Raw genomic sequence first — 19748 nt, 5'->3', positions numbered from 1 at the left:
TTGAAGGCTCTGAACCAACTTTACCTCCTCTCCCTATAAAGCCTAAATCCTAAAAAAACCTAAAAAAAAACCCCAAAAAAAGTGCAAATTCCTTCCTTTCCTTGGAGACAGTAAACAGCAGCAGGACTGCAATAGACAGTGGCAGCTCCTGTGAGGCAATATGGTACCCAAGAATAGCTCAAATACTCAATCCAGTGACAAATTTGATAACTACTTTGTGTCAGACTAATTATTCTAATAATTATTCTAGGATTCACACTGTCATTTCCACTTCAAAAGGCTTCTGAGGGAAGAAAAATACCACTAAAATCCAAATAGATTTTTTTTTCTGTTGGAAAGCAAAGCCAGTTGTTCCATATTCTTGGTGGTGGAGAACACTTCCACTCTAAGAAAGTGTTAGTCTTTCAGCAATATTTTTTGGCAACTCATTTCAGGTCTTTAGAGGCAGGCTCAGGAGGTGGCAAGAAAAGGGAGGTGACAAAGTCACCTTCCTCTCAGCTCTACAAGCAGCTGTCAGCTTCCAACTCTGAAAATAAACAGGCAGATGGTCACAGATCTCCTGGTCCAAATCATCCTGCTTCACGCAGGTGTACAGAGCACTGCAGCCCCAGCACTTTGTGGGGCCAAGATCACCATCACTCTAAGGTGTCAGGGATGAGCATGCTATAGGCAGTCTCTGCATCCTCTACTCTGCAACTCCTGCATCCTGCACTCTTCTGGCACTGCAGCATTAAGATCAAATGGGAGAAGAGGACGCTGTGGAGAAAGGGTGGAATACCCTTGCATATTCCCTGGGACACAAATACACAGCTTTCATACTCAGCTGCTCTGTGCTCCTTACTGCATCACATACTCAGGGCCCCACTGCCTAACACTGATGGGAGTGTTTGTCTAGAAAGAGCACAAGGCTGTGCAGAAAATGAGCCTTTAAGTCTCCCCCTCTGTGGTCTATGTGCATGCAGATCCTGCTCAGAAAAATGGGCTCCATTCTGATTTCTGCCAACCATCTGCTGAAACGTCAATGTGTTGTACTTTTTATTCTATAGAACTCCAAGCAACTTCACAGGCTTCCTTCACTTACCATAACAGTACCTTGATTATGTTCAGAAAATTTGCTTAGCTTTGATAATAAAGTTCTGGCTTTGTATGTCAAAGTAATGTACTTCAAATCCTGCTGGGAGCACATTTTTATTAAAAATTTTCTGTATCTTTCCTTTCTCTTCATGTGAGTTCAGCATATGTATAGTATTTGAATGCCTGGATTAGAAGGATAATTAACAAAAATATTCCAACAATTTTTTTTTCTGGAAGAAAGAAAACTTACTCTTTGTGTGTGTGTGTGTGTGTATGTGTGTGTGTTTGTGTATCTGACAGAGCTGGTTTCCTTCACGCTGACACACCCAATAAATGTTTAAATAAAATTCAACGATTCAACATGTAAAATAAGCATTACAAATCTTTACTAATTTCTCAAAGTAATCAAGAATTTGATTCCACAAGCAGTGTACATTATTATTTGCTGTTAACAGCTACAGCTGTGCACATACAGGGAGTCTGCAGGCACCTTTATGCATTTATACATCTTTTCGTTGGAATAGAGCTGGCCTTTCCATTTGCTAAATCATTTCCACCATATGGACAATAGGAAAGCAGTGTAATATAGCATTGATTGACTTCTGCAAAGTAGAAACCAGATCTGAATTCCATTTTAGCCTAGTCAAAGCTTAAAGGGAAGCATCTGCTTGGTCCACCAATAACAGTGACCTGTAATTTACATGGCACATCTTCTGAAAAATTCTCAAACTTACAAAGATTTAGAGGGGTCACTCCTGTCAACAGTTAATTGCTGAGAAGGGTGAAAAATAAGTTTGTGACATAAAGAGATAGGCAACAGAAATGAAAGACAGCAGACCAAGAATAATGTATTCCCTTGACAAATGTAGAGGATAATAGGTAGACACACTATAAATTACAACACTGAATTATCCTTCAGCTTGCAAAAAATGTCAGGAGACTTTAAATACCTACAGATGGTCAGTGCCTCCATTTTCAATTACATCTGACAGATGGCCCAATATACCAAGAAGAGAGGTTAGAGATTGACTCAGAGGCAAGAGCAGTGCCATACTTTGCATCTGTATTTATAGTCAGACCCAGAGTGTTCTTTGCCTCTGTATCTGCAATTCAAAAACACTACATGAAGACATACTGAAACAATAGCAGTCACTAGGTTCTATCCCCTGTCCTTATTTACCACCATAAATCATACTGTAGTGAGACAAGGCTATTAATCAGTTGCATGAAGAGCCCAGAACGTATCAGTGTCCATTCCAGCAGCTAACAAGTCTGCATATAATTAATGCATTTCACTATCACTGCAAGTCTCTTTCATTCCCAAAAGTTGAGGATTCTGTTATAGATCAAATCATCAGTTAAATTATTGGCCAGTAATCACAAAACCCAAGCCAACTGCTGACAAATCAAATCCACAACTGGCATTTATACTAAATTAATCATGTAGCACATGGGTATTTGTTAGCACTTTACCACGTTGTACACAATCTGGTTATTTCCTGACTCCAGTTCCAGCTTCAATCATGGCTCTTCATTTTATGTAAAACACCCAAAAAATAAAATTATCCAAATGCCTTTATCACCTCGAAAAATGTAAACTGTGGGAGTGCGAAATGTAAATTCTTTACCATCCATTAAAGCTCCAGGCCCAGATGGTCTCTCTGCAGTTTTTCCAATGATCCAATTTGCTGTTTCCATCCCATTTATAATGCCTTTATTGAGAATCATAATAGGTGTTCAAAACACATTTAGTAAAGCAACTGTTAATTTTATTTTTGGATTTTGGAGCATGAAGTAAGTCTGGGAATAGGTTTGCTTGCCCACTTATTATTACCTTCAACTGCGTGGGATGCATCCAGAACACAAGCCACTCTGGTTTGAACAGTGTCAGCCACATTGCTGCAGGAAGCTGTTCAGCCATGGCCCTTGCTCTCCCTGCTCCTGTGCCCCACACACCTGCCATGGAAGGCTCTCCCTCACTATGGACCTGGCAGGGATGCACAGCATGCCCTCAACAAATTACATAGGAAATGTCATCCCTGAAGATAAAGATGTGTGTGAATTGAGTATCTGTGTGTGTCTGCAGATGAAACACACCAAACCGCCCGGTCAGCATTTGCCCAAACTGATCATGTTACAGAAGATGATCATCAGTCAGATTAAACCATCCCTGGATGTGTTTAAAAATAGACTGGATGTGGCACTCGGTGCTGTGGTTTAGCTGAGGTGTTAGGGCATGGGTTGGACTCGATGATCTTGGAGGTCTCTTCCTACCTAGTCATTCTCTGTGTGATTCTGTGAGTGATTCTGTGTGTAGCTACTAGGGAATTACAAAAAGACTTTACACAAAGCAGAAGCAAGACTGAAAAAAAAATGAAATAAGTGTGAAAACTCGTAACAAGACAGACCTTGGAAGGGAAACAACTGTCTCAAGGGTGTGTGATTCAGACCATGACTTGTAGGGAACTGCAGGGATATGTAAAAAGGTAGATGATCCACATCTCCCACAGGAGACATGTAAACAGGGAAATCTGCAATCTTTGGGAAGGGGAGTGTTTTTGTAACCCATACTGCCCATGAGTTGAGGGGGTGCATACAACTCTGCATATGTGTGCCTGGGTGTTTCTGAGATTAGTTATAGAAGATTGTTTAGAAATCTCTAGCATGGTTTGCCTATTTGTATTATTGATCTCATTTCCATAGTTCACTGATTGCTGGATAATTACACTCCGCCAATAAAGCAATAAACTGCTCTGATTTGTATTTGTTTTAAACTATGTGAACTCACAAGTTTTTCCCTGCAATGTGTAACAAGTTGCTGAAGCAACCAGAGATCTCTGTAGCACAAAGATTTCGTGTCTTCTTCCAGAGCACTGATTGACACTGAATAAATTCATGTTTAGAACTGCATGTAATTAGAGGTAAGATCCCTTAAGTGCATGTAGTATTTGTCTCAAAATAATTATTTTCAAGTAAGATATTACACATACGGTTATTTCAGATGTCCTGTTTCATAAAGGAGTTCACATGCAGGTGTTACATGGTTAGCATTTGTAACTAAACATACTTCAATAGGGGGATCAGCATTCAATGTTGGCACCGTATTTTCCTCTTGAGTTATCTGTGAAAAAACCAACTGGGCTGATTTGGATCTCTACTACCACAGTCTCACAGAGAAGACCCTCAGCTAAGCCAAAGAATCAAAACCAGAACTGTACAAGTGGTTTTTACATGTTGCAGGAGTTCACTAATCCTACAGGTTTTAGGAGGTTTTTTTGAAACATCAATTCAGAATTTCCTTTTTCTTTAAGACAGACAAATCTTTACAATTTTACCCATTTAACTGGCCAGGCCAATTCTCCTTTCTTCCATAGCTGTAATAATATACTCTAGTAGTCCCTAAAGCACGTTTTGCTGTGTGTGCCTGGGTATGCTAGTCAGTGCTAATTTGCTATAATCCTGCTGCCCTGACTTTCCCAAACCACATCGCTGTAATGTAGGCAGTTTGATCCAAAGTGTGGACTCTGCAACAGCCTGACAGCTCTAAATATTACGAAGCATTGATACATTACCAGTGACAGCAAACTCTCCACACATCCTCACAGTACGGATAAGGCACAAGCAGCCAAGCAATCAGAAAGGCTCAAATACTTACCAAACAATGAACTTTGAACAACTCTGCAAAGGAAACAAACATGCACACAAAAAAGGTCAATTTATGGGATGAGAATGTAGCTGAATATCCCAGCCAAAGATAATTGTATTTCACAAAACTGCAAACCTCACATGAGAGTTTATAGGGGAAAAACACTGACAGGCCATTGTCTGTGGTACTGTATTCACAAGGCTGCAATTATAGCTTTACCATAATGAGTGTAACTCTGTGGTCAGAAAGACTGCAAGAATATGATATTTTCCATGGAATACTTCTTTCTTCATGGATGTTTGGCTTGAAATCTGGATTTTATGTTGCAGTGTTGTTGGCATTGTTTATCTCACACTTTCACGTTTGAGGCTGATCTATATAAGTACTTTAACTTGGCTTCTTCTTTTAAGTGTACAAATAAAAGTTACTTCATCTTTTCCAAGCTTGAGTAATTGCACCCAACAGTAGACATGTAAACACTTTTTATCATCTGATGTTTATAATTTTCCCTTTGCACTCACAGTGGTACTCCTTTGGGTATCATCAGCCACAAAAAAAATGGAGACAGCTTTTTTCTCTTTTTTTCAAATTAGATTACTGCTGTTATTAGGCAAGATCCCTAAGGTCTCGCTGAGCTGTGCTTCTCCAGGCAGGCTTGGCAAGACATATCCTAACCCACGCTGCCTGATGACAACCATGAGATACCAGTCTCACCACCCACTGGGGGCTCCTCTAGCACGTTTGTGGAAGGTTCCTGGCTCATCTGCACTGGAGGAGCACCAAAAAACCCTCAGAGGAGACAAAAGATCTGGCTTCATAATCAACCAAGCATGAAATACAGTACTTGTGTATCTCTAAGTGTGGGAAGAGCTTAGCAAACGGAAAGAAAACAACATCTGAACTGTTAAAAATGTTACTTCTGATAGATGTAGAAGATGGGTTGGTAATCATAACCAGAGGTTGCTTAGTAGTGGGTGGTCCTCCTTAGTGGATGTACCAACTCTAATGAGCTCTGATGAAGAAAAGGTCAGAATCTCGACAGAAAAGTGCTGGAACAAGAACGTTGTTTTGAAGGCTCAAGCCTGTTCACTACTTTTTCTCAGTAGTACTTGTGTAAGCGATACTCCTGATGTTAATTTGATTGTCTAAAGGCAGAAGGAGTACTCATACAAATAAGGGCTGGGATTCATGCCCAGTAATCTGTCTAATCTGGCATTCTCTCTCCTTCAGCTGCACTAGATGTGTTCCAGCAGATGACTCTCAAATAATATTTCCAAAATATACACTGATATCCTGGGGGAAATTCTATCACAGCTTACAAAACCTTTCCTGAGACATGAGTATTCATCAAGTTCTATGCAGGCAAAGCAGAAAGATCTCAGGGGAAAGTGCAACATCAGGAGGGCTATAGTTCAGTCTAAGAATCCCTATCTAAGCACTGATAGTATGTGGACTGTCCTAAAAGTGTATGTTTCCTTTATAGGGTACAAAGCAGTATTAGTGACCTATGGTTCAGTCTCACTGAAGGGAGAGAACCCTGAGGTATCATCTTCAAAAACTAAAATACAAACTCCTACCAAGATTGCATTTATTCTCACATACCTGTGGACACAAAATCAAAGCCCTGAAAAGAACATAAAGGATGTCCTGGTGGGTTAGACCAACATCCAGCTATCCCCAGTATCCCTTCTTTAAAAACAACAGATACTATTTAAAAAAAAAACAAGCCGGGCATATACATTTCCTTTATTCTCCTCCAGCACCCACAATCATCGTATTAGGGATGCTAGGGAGCATATCCCTACTAAATTTTTTTTGCACCTCTCTATGAATATGCAGTCTGTTCAACTTTTAATCTTCTTTCCAGTATGCTGACCCATTTGCTTCCAAAACCTCCACCAGCAGTAAATTCCACAAGTTCACTATACCTGCTAAGTAAAAAAAAAATACATTCCCTTTTATCTTTTCCAAACCAATTTCTCACTGGTTTTAATGACTGCCTCTAGTTCTGCAGGATTTGGAAAACATCAATCTTTATTCACTCTACCCACTGCCTTGATCTTATAAATTCTGATTACATCTGCTCTCTCCAAACTGAGGCTCATGCTGTGAGTAGCTTCACTTCCTTGTATTTGATCCTGAGAGTACAGAATGTGGGTTTGAATGGGCCTGCCCCTCTACCTTTCACTCCTTTCTTCAATACATACTCAAGGATCATCTCTAAGGATCAGATCTAAGACTGCAGTTTCAGAACAAAAATGCCAGCAGTGAGCTAAATTTTCTGATGATTTGTCATCATGACTCAGCAGAGCCCAAGGAGTGCCAGGCGTGGTTCAAGGAAGTGACTGAGAATGGGGAATTCAGCAACTGAAATAAGTTATTGCAAAATCACAGCCTGAACCAATCTCTGTGTACCCCATAAACGCTAGGATCTCAGAGACCCCCTCCTTCTGGGAGGGATATTGCATCTTACTTTCCCTTCTTTTTAAATGTGAGAATGATCTGAAGGATGCCTATGATGTGGATACTTCTTTCCACAAGCCTGCCCATACTGGACCTAAACCAGGTTCAGCCAGCTCATGCTCCTGTCTTGGTCGATGGCCATGGGCAGGAGAGAAAGAGTTAGAACAGTGGGCATGAACTGATGGCTAGGAAAGAGTAAGGACAGGGCATGTATATATGAACTTTCATTCTAAAGCTTCCCTAGCTTCAAACTGTTTTTCAGACCAGGAAGCTTTGAGGCACATACATGTTTTAGGTAATTCTTGGTGTATTTGGTAAATCTGGAAAGGGCAAGGGATCCTGTGCCTCTGTCCTTCAGCGAGGAGTTTTCTGAAAAACTTGTCTCTCAGTATGTGCAGGTGAAAATAAACCCTTCTGCACAAGCACATAGTGGTGAGAGGTATCAGAGATCTGCTGTCTATCATAGGATGACAAATATGAGGGAAAGTGTCTGAAAATATACACACACAAAAAACCCTCCTTTGACCCAAGAAACTTTCATCCGCATCAGTTATTCTCAATCAGCTGAAAACACCAAACAATGACTAATAAGCCACTTCAAATAACTTTGAAATCCCTTAGAGTTTCACTCTAACTACTTTAAAATCCACATGCTTATTATATAGATGGAAAATCTGGGATATACCAGAAGCAATGCATTAATAGTGGTCCTAATCTGGATTTAGTTAGACCACGGATTTCTGAGATACTGAAGAGAAAAAGCTTCTTTTCTTCAGATGAAATCTATCATCTGAAAACCAAAACACTACACTGAGCAGAACCCAAGGCAATTTAATCATTCACTCTTAACACCACCTACAGCCCTTTGATTATGCCTGGTAAGCAGAAACAACCTAACACATGCTCTTTCAAATCACTGTACATCACAACCCCATTCTTGCACTTGGTTTCTATTGACCTCTCCACCTTTACACATAGCTAGAATCTAATTGCTCACACTAATATTGTGGATATTATTAGCTCACAAGGCCCACAGGGCATGTACCATTTCTATGGGCATGTACCTTATTTCAGTGTTTGCTGGACTCAGTATCTGGGAAGATTCCTGAGATACCACTGACCAACCATAATTATGAATTGCATTTCCCCAAATTTCCCAAGAATTTCAGTTGGTGCCATACCTAATGGTTTCTTGCAGGCAAAGTTTCCTGACAAGTCAAAGAAAATGCACAGTTTTAGGTTATCTCAGTTTTTTTCGCTGATGCCTACACACACTCTCCCCAGCCTCCCACCCATCTTTTCATGTTCTCATGCTTTGTAAACACTCCTGACTTTAATAATTTCAACAAATGACTGATTGAATAAAATCAGCAAAAAGTGATACATTTTTCTGCCTGGTTGTGTTTCTGCCAGGCTACTGTTTTGACTCAGTCATTGAGGACTAGGAGAGATGGAGCAAAGCTCATCAATTACTTTACAAAATAACAGACTGGAACACAAAACTGGAAATGAAGAGGCCCTTTTGGTAGCAGTGACATGTTAAATTTGAGCACCAGCTCCTATGAAATCACTGCCCAAGAACCCATCTCTTAACTTTGTAGGCTTTAGTCCAGGTTCATATATGCTTAGTTCATAGAAAAGGCCTTAAATTTGTGTGGCTGCCTTGTCAATTTACTTCATAGTTATTAAAAGCAGTATCTCTGCCTTTTACTATTTAATTGATGATTCCAGATCTAAGCTTTCATATTAAATTTTCAAGGAAGTGACACCTCAGAACTACAGTGTAATAACCCACAAAGTCAGGTTGTACATCAACCTCCTCAGCTTTTCAAAACAACCTTGTGTTACTTTGACACCACTGCCTCTCTCACTGCTTACCTATATACGTGTGTGTATATAAAAGCTTACAAAATTTATCTTTATCTTTTTTGTACTGGAACATAACAACTGACTTCTTCCTTCATTAACTACAGATTATTAAACCTGAAGCCTCCGAACCTGCAATTCCAAAACAGTATTTTGTCTCCTCTTCCTTTTCCATAATTCCAGCCAATGAGGAGAACAACCTTTGCACAAAAATATTCCAGAGCTACACCTGTCTCAGGGTGCTTAGCTGCTGTCTTCTCCCCATCTCAGCACCTTTTCTTCTGTCTGTGGGATTTCAGAGGCACTCTTCCATTCCACAGATCCCTTCTGGTATCACATTATTTTCTAGGATAGCAATTAGCATTAAATCTTACTTGAAGCTTACGACTTTGAGTAGCTCTTAGTGTTAGTACAGGAAGACCAACAAAAAGCACAAACAGCTTACTGCAGAAAGGGGTCTTTTATGTGCTCCATCCTACCAACACCTTCTCTAACAACAGGTAGCTTCAGCAAAAATGTTCCAGGGGAGGGAGATGGGTTGTGTTATACAAGCTCCTTAGAGGTTTCTTGTTTTAGACACGACATAAGCAAAGCAAGGTACAAGCTCAGACTTTCTCAGGGAAGAATGCCTACATTTAGGTGAGAATGTAGCTGTGGAGCTAACACAAGGTCACACATAATTAATAGAGGTGAAGCTTTCTAGGGACAGGGCTGTACAATTTTAAGGAGCTTCCACTCAACACTTTTAACTCGTTTTCTATTCAGGTCACATTTTCCTGAAGATGGAAAAATATATCCCCGAAACTTGCAATTTGCTTGCCAGATTTGGAAGTTTGTTTTCCCAAAGCAAAGAGATGCTACAGGCTGCTGAGTGAAATGGTTATGTTTATAATGGACAAAACTGTGTATTTCTGCCTCAATTTATCCTTGAAGTTGGCTCGATTGTTGTAAATAGAACTTTCCAAAACCAAAGCAAACAAATCATAATACAAAACGAAATAACCAAAACAAACTAAAATAAAACAGCTGGAAACAGACACCCATCGGGAATTTCAGCTCAGATTGGCAGTAATAAGCAAGTGAAAACTATACTAGAAAACACACAGCAACAGTAACACTGGTTATACAGCTTAGCTTACTGTATATATTTATATTTATATATTGTTATAGCTCATTGTAAGGACTGAGGTGCTTGATTTGTCATGCTACCAAAAACTAACTTAACTAATTCTCCTTCTGTTCAAAACTTCTCATCTGTGCTGTAAAATACAGCAACGATTGCACATCAGACAACAGTTAAGTAAAACCTTACGGAAAACAGTACCAAATACTTCTTGTAATTGAAAATCGAAGGGCACATAACAAGCAGCATGTAATTATGTGAATTCAAATTTTACCCAGACTTCAGGGTTACCCAGCCTGCTTAAGTGATGAGTGTCATTGAATCAGTAACCACAACTGGTCATTATCCTAGAGGTACCAAAATATACTGTATTTGTTGCACTTTGGAATCCCCTCAAATTTTTGAGTTGCATGGCTCTGCTCCATTTAATTCCCTGTTTATTTTACTGTGCTTTTCAAGAGCCGCAAGTCTCATAATACTTCATCAAGAAATCCCAGATTTCTGTATTTCAGCTTATGAATCCACTTTTTGTTTGCATTTCGGAGCCATCCTGCCCTCAAGTGTCCTATGTTTGTTTTCCAAAGTTGCTGTACCTTCAGTCTTCCTTCCCACAGACACTGTGGTGAGATAAGGAGAGCAGTTCTGTTTTCCACTGGGCAAACAGACTTGGACAGCTCACATGGAGTGGGTTTGTGCTGCAGCAGTTAAACACTACCAGAAAAAAACAAATGGAATGTTAGGAGTGGAAATTAGATACGTTAACCCTAATGAGAATGTTGATTTGCTTTCCAGTTAGCTCTGGAGCGGAAAACTCCCACACCTTTAAGCAAAGAAATCTAAAGGAAACACAAGATTTTGGCAGAGATTTTCAAATGACCCCTGAAGAAGGCAGGTATCCAAGTCCTATCACGTGGCATTGTGAGTCTCTCCCTGTTGTGGCCATATTTATGCTCAGTCTGTTTGTGAGAACAAGGGAAGTGTGGGGAATGTCGCACACAGGCACCCCTGTATCCCCCTGAAGGACACGTCCTGTACTGGTGAAGAATCACTCACGTGAGAAAAAGCTAAAGAAACATTAGGGAGCAGGACAAAATATGGACAAAAATAGCTTGTGGTGGAATAGGTCCAGCAAACAGGGCTAGCAGACAAGAAATCAGGGTGTTAAAATAACCACATCAAGCAGTTTCATAAATTAGCTACGTGTTTAGCATCAGAGTGTTGGGGCTTGTGCCTGATGTTTTCCCTAACAAACACATCCGAGCATTCAGCCGACGTGCCTGCTCACCTGACTTCATGGAGCAGCCCTGACTTTCAGAAAACACAAGCAAGGAGAGAGGAACCTGCTTATGAGAGGGGCAGGGGGTAGAAGGGTGCCTGGCACAGCAGTGAGTGCCCACTGTGGAGGCTGCAGGCAGCAGACCCTCACCCTGCCCCTGCCCAGGTTTCCATGGGATGGGAATGCTTTGGGGGAAAGTGGATCTGCAGATGGGACTCCTTCATTCCTGAGTTCTTCCATCCCAAACATGGCAAGGGGGGTTGGCCTTAAAATAGTAAAATATCCACGGACCTTTCCAGAGCCTGAAGGGCTGGATAAGAGATCTCAAGTAGGAGATGCCCATCCTTGAGTGGGGCACAGTCACAGAGGGGCCCCAGCAGAGTGTACTGCCCTGCACCTGCACTAGCACAGCCACGACTCACAGAATCCCTGAACTCCTGGGAGTGGAAGGGACCCATGCAGACCATCTAGTCCATTATTAGCACCATGCTGTGTCCAACTGAGCTGAAACTTCGTCTGGTTTAGTTTATGGCCATTGCTCCTCGTCCTGTTGCTGAGCACTACCAGAAAGTCTGGCACCACCCTCTCAACACCCAGCTTTGATTTGTTAAGAATGAATGAGATCCTCTCTCATTCTTCTCAGGACAGAACAGACCCAAGTCCTGCAGTCTCTCCTTATAAGAGACCCTCCAGATCCCTAGTCATCTTTATGGCCTCCGCTGGACTCTCTCCAGTAGTTCCATGTCTCTCTTACTGCGGAGCTGCGGAGCCGCGGAGCCCAGCACTGGACACAGGACTCCACTACGGCCGAATTTGGTGGGTGGAGGGGGGGGAAATCACCTCCCGTTGGCCACGCTCTACCCGATGCACCCCCGTGTCCCACTCCCCTCCTGGCCGCAAGGGCACTGCCGGCTCATTGTCACCCACTTGTCCCCCGCGTTTCGGCTCCGCCAGCGGCGCTGCAGCCGGGCCGGGCCGGGCCGGGCCGGGCCGAGCCGAGACGCCGCCATGACAGCGACAGGCACCCTCCTTCCGCCGCCGAGGGGCTGAGCCGGGGCGCGGCAGCGCGGCCCGACCTGCGCCCCACGGAGCCCGGCCGGCGCGGGAGGCGGGGCCGGGGCCGGGGCAGGGGCAGGGCGGCGCGGCGGGACGAGGTACGGCGGGGCTGAGCTACGGCGGGGCTGAGCTGCGGCGGGGGTGGCGGGGGGCGAGCAGGCGGCTGGGCGGGGCGCGGGGCCTGCCTGGGCCCGGGGGCTGCGCCGCGGCGCTGCGAAGCGAGATACGGACTGCGGCCTCGGGCAGGAAGCGGCCACGAAGGGCAGGCACATTAAAGGCCTGGCGATCCCGTCCCCTGCATCCCTGGCCCCCGCCCCTGCAAACCTCGTTCTCTGGGGTGCCATGACCCCCTGAACCTGCCTTTTGTCTTGAGGGGTTACGACTTGGGGGGGAGTGGGCTCGCTGCGAGTTGCTTGCTTTTAATACTAAAGGCTTAATCTGAAATGCTGAGTGAGCACTCTTTGCTACAACCCTTTAACACTATGGTCAGGCACACACACGCTGAGGTATAAAAAAAGGATGTGCTTAATTAAATGTACGCTTAATTTGGGAGGAGGAGGGAAAAGGTGTGTCCCACCGCCTGATGGGAGAGAGGCCGTGGTGCTGCACAGCGCTGCCATTCGTGCATTTACACAGCGCTGCCAGGGAAGTAGGGACCAGCAACACAGCAGAACCTTAAATGCTTTCTGCGGAACAGAAGCCTGACTTCAGACATCAAGATGTAACGGTGAAATAAAAAGGGCGTAGATACAGGATAAAATACCTGTACGTATAGCTTCCCAAAACAGCCTAAGTTTCTGTCTGGAAACTTTGAGTAGACTCTGAAATACTTTTCGTACTTTTGCCTGGTGCAGGGTTTGTTACATGCCGCTTGGAATGCTCCAGGTGCAGTGTGGTTGAAAGGAGATGAAAGCACTGAGCTGAGCATTCAGAAGACTGTATGTATCCACAGTGTGTACTCAGCATAGCCATATGGCCCAAGTGCAACAAAACAGGCTTTGGATGGTGTCAAGCTTTTTGCCTGCATATATGTATTTGTGACTGGGAAAAATGTATGACACATATATCCCAAAAATCCCCTAATGGAAATATGGTGTTTTCAGATACTGGGGTGTAAGGAAGGGCAACAGTTAGTGAAAGGATGGTACAGTACCAACAGGCACACCTTCATCTTCTGAATGTTTTGACACAGTAGTCAAACACGACTTAGGAGAGTGGAGTGTTATTTAGAACCCTTTAAGTCATTATTTCTTTTTTACCAGAAGGAAGGAATTTATTTGCCTTCAGTTGCAATACAGTTTTGGTTTTTTTCCAGAGTTGGGACCATGGCTGTTGACTGGATTGGTTTTGCATACGCTTCATTGCTGGTGGTTGGAGGTCTTGTAGCGTACAATCGTAAAGGTTAGTACTGCGACAGAAGGATTTGGAAATCAAGCATTTGATTTCTTCTATGCAGTATGAGACATGAAAATTTTGCTGTAATTAACACAGCTGCGTTTTGCATCCATCATGTGCTGCTGTAAATACACTGAGTCTCATGAGATGTTCTTGAGCCAGCTTAAGCATTTAAGTGAGTTTGTTTTCAGAGCAAAGAGTGGGGTTTATCCTGTTGTCTTTAACCTTAAATGCATTTTGGGCTTTCTGATCTTCTTTTAATCATTCCTATGTTGAGCACATTGGAAATTAAAGCTTGATTAAAAGCTTGATTAAAGCTTATTTTCTACAGAGAAATCTCGGGTTGACTGACATTTCCAGATGCACGGTGGGAAAAAACCCTCCTACTTGTGTGCTTGAGTTGGTGGTTAATTCTCTGGTACTGTTAGAATTGTGCCTTTTCACAGTAAGATAACGAGTCAGGTTTTGGGTGGCAGTGTACCACCAAGTTCCGGTGTTCTAGGGATTTTTGCGGTCCCACGGATGGCAGCGCCGTGCCCGAGCTTAGCACCCGGCAGAGGTCGCAGCGGTATCGGCGACGGGCGGCGGGAGCTGCGGGCGCGTTCCCGTCCGCTCTCTGCTGAGCCCCAGCGGCGCGTCGCTTTCCATCCCTGATCCATTGAGAGGATGGTCTGTCACCATTCTCGTGGGTTAGGGTCACCGTCTCCCTTCCGAGTGTGCACATGCTGTGCTCTCAGAGACAAGGCTTCAAATCTGAATTTCTGAAAACGCTATGGTTTAATGTTTGCAGCCAGCTGCACTCACTGGCTATCCCATTCACCTGTTCTCTTAATTCTTTAATACTTGGTCAATCCTCGTGGCAAATCTGGATTATTTTTTATTGGTTATGATTTACATTTTCTTGCAAAGTTGTGATTAAAAATTCTCAAAATAAAAGGATTGGGAGCTAGATGACGTGGGGGGGGGTCTGGATTCTTTATTTATAAACATCCGGAGATCAACTTAATTAATTCAAATGTCTGCTGCGCAGATTCTACACTTTTATCATATGGTACCAAATGTCTGCTCAGAAATCTAAATATATTAGGGATATATCTGGAATTCATGAACCAGTTTTTCAATAGCACTGCAGGAAGATGTCAAGCTACTTTTAGAAGCCCTGTTTTCATCCTCACTGCCATTTATTTGTTTTTTCCATTCTTTTTTCTTTAAATGTGATGTTGGTGATAGCATTTATTTGTCCAGGACTGATGTCATACTGAAAGGCCTGACATTATGACCACACATGTTTTCCAATTTACTCTTTATATATATTGAGACATTTCTACCATTTTTGGAGACTCCCAAGTGCTGTAAGATACAGTTAAAATCAACAGACAGTTTGGAGAAATTACAAAAATCCTTCTTAAGTATGATAGAGAAAATAGCCAAGTTTAGGGTTATATTTTTCCCAAATTGCAAGTATTACTGGACCCTGATCATCGCCCTCTAAATTAGTTGACTTTGCTTCTTTGATTAGTTGACAATGCCACACATGAGAATGACCCAGTTACAGGAATATTACCTCTCTATTCACACTGAGTGAGGTAAGCTGGAATGGGGCAAAATCAGTTCTGTTTTTAATATATTTGGATAATACTGTGTAGAGAGACAACTGGCATATAAAGATTAAGCTTAAAGACATTGTATTGAGAAGTAACACTTGAATGATTTCTTGCAGGTAGTGTAATCTCTTTAGCTGCTGGACTCACCTTTGGCTCCATGGCTGGTTATGGAGCTTACTGTATAACATGTGATTCGAGAAATGTGAAGATATCATTGTGTAAGTGTTTCCCTACAGCAAACAAACGAACAAAAAAGCAGCATCCTGAACTGCATGTAAACTTTTCTTCTTAGTAAATTTTGGGTATTGCTTTGGTTTAAATGTTGGGTTTTAAACAGAGTTCAACACTTCAGCTTAGCTTGCAGAATTCAAGAGCCAATTACAAGGTAAGGCAGGTCGCTGACACAAAGCCAGCACTTCCTTTCATGAGATGATTGCCTAACATTGCACATATTGTGAAATCCAGCTGAGAAACAGGAGATAGTACTACAATAAAAGTATTAGCATTACAGATTAGAATTTTTTCAATTTGAGCAGTAAAGTAGGTGTGGGATCCAATGTTGCATAATGTAAGGAAGGTATCCTCAGTTCCCAGTGAATGGAACAGGTTGACTTAGGGTTTTTCCTTTGCTGCTAAGAAAGACAGCATACAAACTGTGCAATAATTGTCACGGTAGCTAGTTTGCCGTGAAACCCTGTGGAGGCAAAAGACTACAATCCCTAAGGGGAACATAAAACTTGCACAAGTGATTTGTAATAAGAGCTGTTTGCAGCTTGTCTCACTCATGGTTTTAACAAAGGTGGATTAGACTGTAGTTTCACATGCAGAAATGCACTTCAAATACATTTAATCCAGATTGCGTGAGTACACAATTGTTTTTTCTCAGCTTAGAATTTGTGGTATATTGTTCCTTCTGGCTTTGTGCTTTGCACCAACGACAGTTATAAACATTTCAATTTAAAAAATTGTTGTAGCATTGACAGCAAAATGTTCCCAGCAAGTTCTTTCATAAAGGTGATAATTGTGAACCTGATCTGCTGCTAGATGGCCTTAACTTGGATTTCCAGTTTTGCCACCATGACCTTGCTCAGATTAAGTTATCCCGCTGTTTAAAAAATACCCCAAAACTATTTTTGGAATGAAGACATAGCCTTAAATATATGTAAATTTATAATCATTAGGGTGAGATGCTTTTAAGTAGCGTATGGTAATATACTTCTGTGGGTCAAATAAGCCACTAAGTTAGATACAGAATTAATGGAAAAGAAGACTCATTAAAACTTAATATATGTTGCCTGTTTCCCAATTCCCAGATTTTGTGGGGACTAATACAAAATTTTCTATTAATGTGCTTTTGAATGTCTGATATCTAAAATAGTCAGCGTTTTGCATTTCATGTAGTTCTAGGCATGTGAGGACTTTCTCAACTGGAGAAATGTATATTGCTTATTTAGCAGAAGTTACAGCAATGAGATGAGAACAAGTTCACTACAGCCGCCTTAGAAAGTTCTTCTTACATAAAGTAAAAGGAGCAAAGACTTTTTATAGCAGTCTTAGTTTAGAATGATTACAAAGAAATGTCTTAATTGCTTTTTATTATAAATGTGCATTGCTTTTGTGGAAAAATAGAATTTTTCACTTCTGCCTAACATGCCAAAATGTGAAAAGCAGCTAGAGCACAAATGAAAGATGGAAATTAAGTGCATGAAAGAAAGTGACCACTCAACTTAGAAATCACTACAGTAAATTACAATGGAAAATGAAGCAAGCACCCAAGCCTTTAAAAGGTTAGGAAATCTAAAAACAATCCATCCATCCAAACAGTAATTACTGACAGTATTTTTCATCTATGCAAGACTCTCCTACAGTAATTTAGGTAATGTTTTAGTACAAGACCTTGATAGTAAGGTTGTAACTTGTCCAACATACAAAGAGTATGTAGCCTATGGGTACCCCTGGCAAATTTTCTTAGTTGTTTTATAAACTATTATTTTAGGCATTTTCTTACTTCACCTGAAATAAGCTCTGTGATTTCTTGGATACTTTAATGCATTTTGATGTGTTCAAAGTAGATGTAGAAATTCAAATCTCAGGATGCAAGAGTTAATAGCATTCACAATACAAGCTGATTCTGATCTGAATATGATTCACCGGGTTGAATTTGTCTTGATTGATTGAATTTCTTCAACTGGCTTAAGGTGAAACAGTGAATGTATAGCACTTTATAAAATCTGGTGTAAAAGTTAAATATGTTAAAAACTCTCTGGAACTTATGAAAAGCCAGATACTAGCAAATGGAAAAAATAAAAAAAAAAAGAAAATAACATTACAGAGTGAATATGCTTTGTAGCTTGTAATAAACTGTAAATATACTCAGGACTCTGGCAAAACACATGCTGTGGAATAGTTCAGTCTTGAGACATTCCTGAGAGGATCAAGGTTAAGTGACTAGAAAATAAGAGCAATGGATAATGGAGCATATTTTTTTTTGGCAAGGTATCTTTAACGAGTGGATATAGTTAGTAGAGTTCTCTAAGATACTTGTGACTGTTAGGGCATGTTTTATAATGCTGAAGTGAGTTTAAAATGAAAATTTTACGCCTATGAACACTGGGCTGACCCGAGGACTAGACAGTAGAATTTGAAGAGAATTAGGCAGATGGTTTAACTGCTCCATAGAAAGGGATTTGTGTTACTGCCATTACTTTGGCTGTGAGAGTGACAAAACACAGCTGCTCATGAGAAGTCCTGCCTCTCTGCCCACTTCTAGGCAGTATTTCAAGTGACAGTTCTTTAATGAACGTAGTTATCTTTGCAGTTTTATGTATTCTTCTCAGTCTTCTCATTTATGTAGCACTCTGCAGCCATAGTTCAAGGTGAAATCCCTATGCCTGAGGAGTTCCTTGCTGCCTCCATTTTTAGATAAGACTACTCCAGGAAGAAGATGCAGTTTCTTTCATGATCGCTGTTCTCTGCTGCTTGTGCTGCATTTATTGCCCTCTTGGGCTGCCCACCTCTTGTCACAGGCAAGGATGGTTCTCTCATAGCAAAATGCTCCAAAAGAATTACAGTCGTGAAAAAGACATTAATAGCCATATTCTGTAACAAAAACAGGCGGCAAACCTTCCAATATAGTTTTTAAGGTTCATCAAAGAAAGAGCTAATATTCTAAAAATAAAACAAAAAAGAAGTTGAATGCTCTAGCTCCTTGAATAGTTAGAAAACAGCTGAAACAATCTAGGGTGGTAGGATTTATGAGACACTATTTCTGTAATTCAGTATACATGTTACTGCTATAGCCAAGATTTTTTCTACTTTGTTGGTATCCCCATGAATTTAGATATGGGTGAGTAGAATTGACTGACTTACAAACTTACCTAGTCTTCATGGAATAGGAGTTAGCATTCTGCTGCACATGGAAACTTTCTTTGTGGCTAAAAGAAATCATAATGGTGTATTTTGGAAAAGCAATAATGTTTTTATAGACTCTTATTTCTGATCCAATGTTTCACTAAATTGCAGTTCATAGGAAAACAGCAATGATCTTTGATAATTCTGTGTATTCCTGAGTGGTCCACTGAGAAAAGTGACAACATAAATATATTGGATTGTCTTTTACAGTTTCATCTTTTCTTTTGACTATTATAATGGGAATGAGGTTCAAGAGGTCCAAGAAATTAATGCCAGCTGGACTAGTAGCATGCCTGAGGTAAATACATATTGCAGATCTTAATGTAAAGATTTCCCTGGTTTTCAAATAGTTGCCATTTCACACCCGATTCAAGGCAGTATCGGTGGAAGTCCCTGTCATTCAGCTTAAGTGAAATTAGTTTGGAGGTCACAGTCCTGTTTCCAGATAACAGCTTTTTCATCTTACTAGACTAGATAGCTGATAAGAAGTGACTTTCTCAGCACAGAAAGGAGAGGTCAGCAATTAATTATTAATGCATATTGATAAGGCTTTTGGAAGAACCTTGCTAAGCCTTAGTACTTTTGAACACATACACATAAAATTAGTCTAATTTCATACAACACAGTCATCTTAAAAAAAAAAGGCCAGCACTTTGATTTAGAAGTGCTCTATTCAAAACTACTGGAAGCACAGTACTGCTGGAAACCAGGACATTTTGACCTGACCTAAGAACTTTAGTTAGTATTAATGCAAATTAAAAAAAATATATTCTGACTGTTCCAACTGCTTTTTTGTTGCTGTTTGGCATTCTGGAAAATATAATCTTCTGAACT

At 41.1% G+C, this 19748-nt stretch overlaps 1 protein-coding gene across 4 annotated transcripts in view; it reads left to right on the top strand.

The window, feature by feature from the left end:
• Nucleotides 1-19748, top strand: part of TMEM14A (transmembrane protein 14A) — a 29933-nt gene that overhangs the window by 8830 nt on the left and 1355 nt on the right. The window contains exons 1-4 of one of the 4 annotated variants that reach the window (XM_088162294.1): nt 12053-12264; nt 13820-13905; nt 15620-15721; nt 19125-19212. In XM_088162294.1, the coding sequence (XP_088018420.1) occupies nt 13830-13905; nt 15620-15721; nt 19125-19212 (266 nt within the window). In that variant the 5' untranslated portion in view covers nt 12053-12264; nt 13820-13829. Of the gene's footprint in view, nt 1-12052; nt 12265-12480; nt 12603-12959; nt 13270-13819; nt 13906-15619; nt 15722-19124; nt 19213-19748 lie in introns of those variants that run through there. The other 3 variants (XM_014869519.2, XM_088162296.1, XM_088162295.1) reach the window with 3 other exon arrangements.

Source organism: Sturnus vulgaris, chromosome 3, assembly GCF_052056855.1.
Source record: "Sturnus vulgaris isolate bStuVul1 chromosome 3, bStuVul1.hap1, whole genome shotgun sequence".
In the NCBI taxonomy this organism is placed as follows: domain Eukaryota; kingdom Metazoa; phylum Chordata; class Aves; order Passeriformes; family Sturnidae; genus Sturnus; species Sturnus vulgaris.
This window is presented reverse-complemented; position numbering and strand designations above follow the sequence as displayed.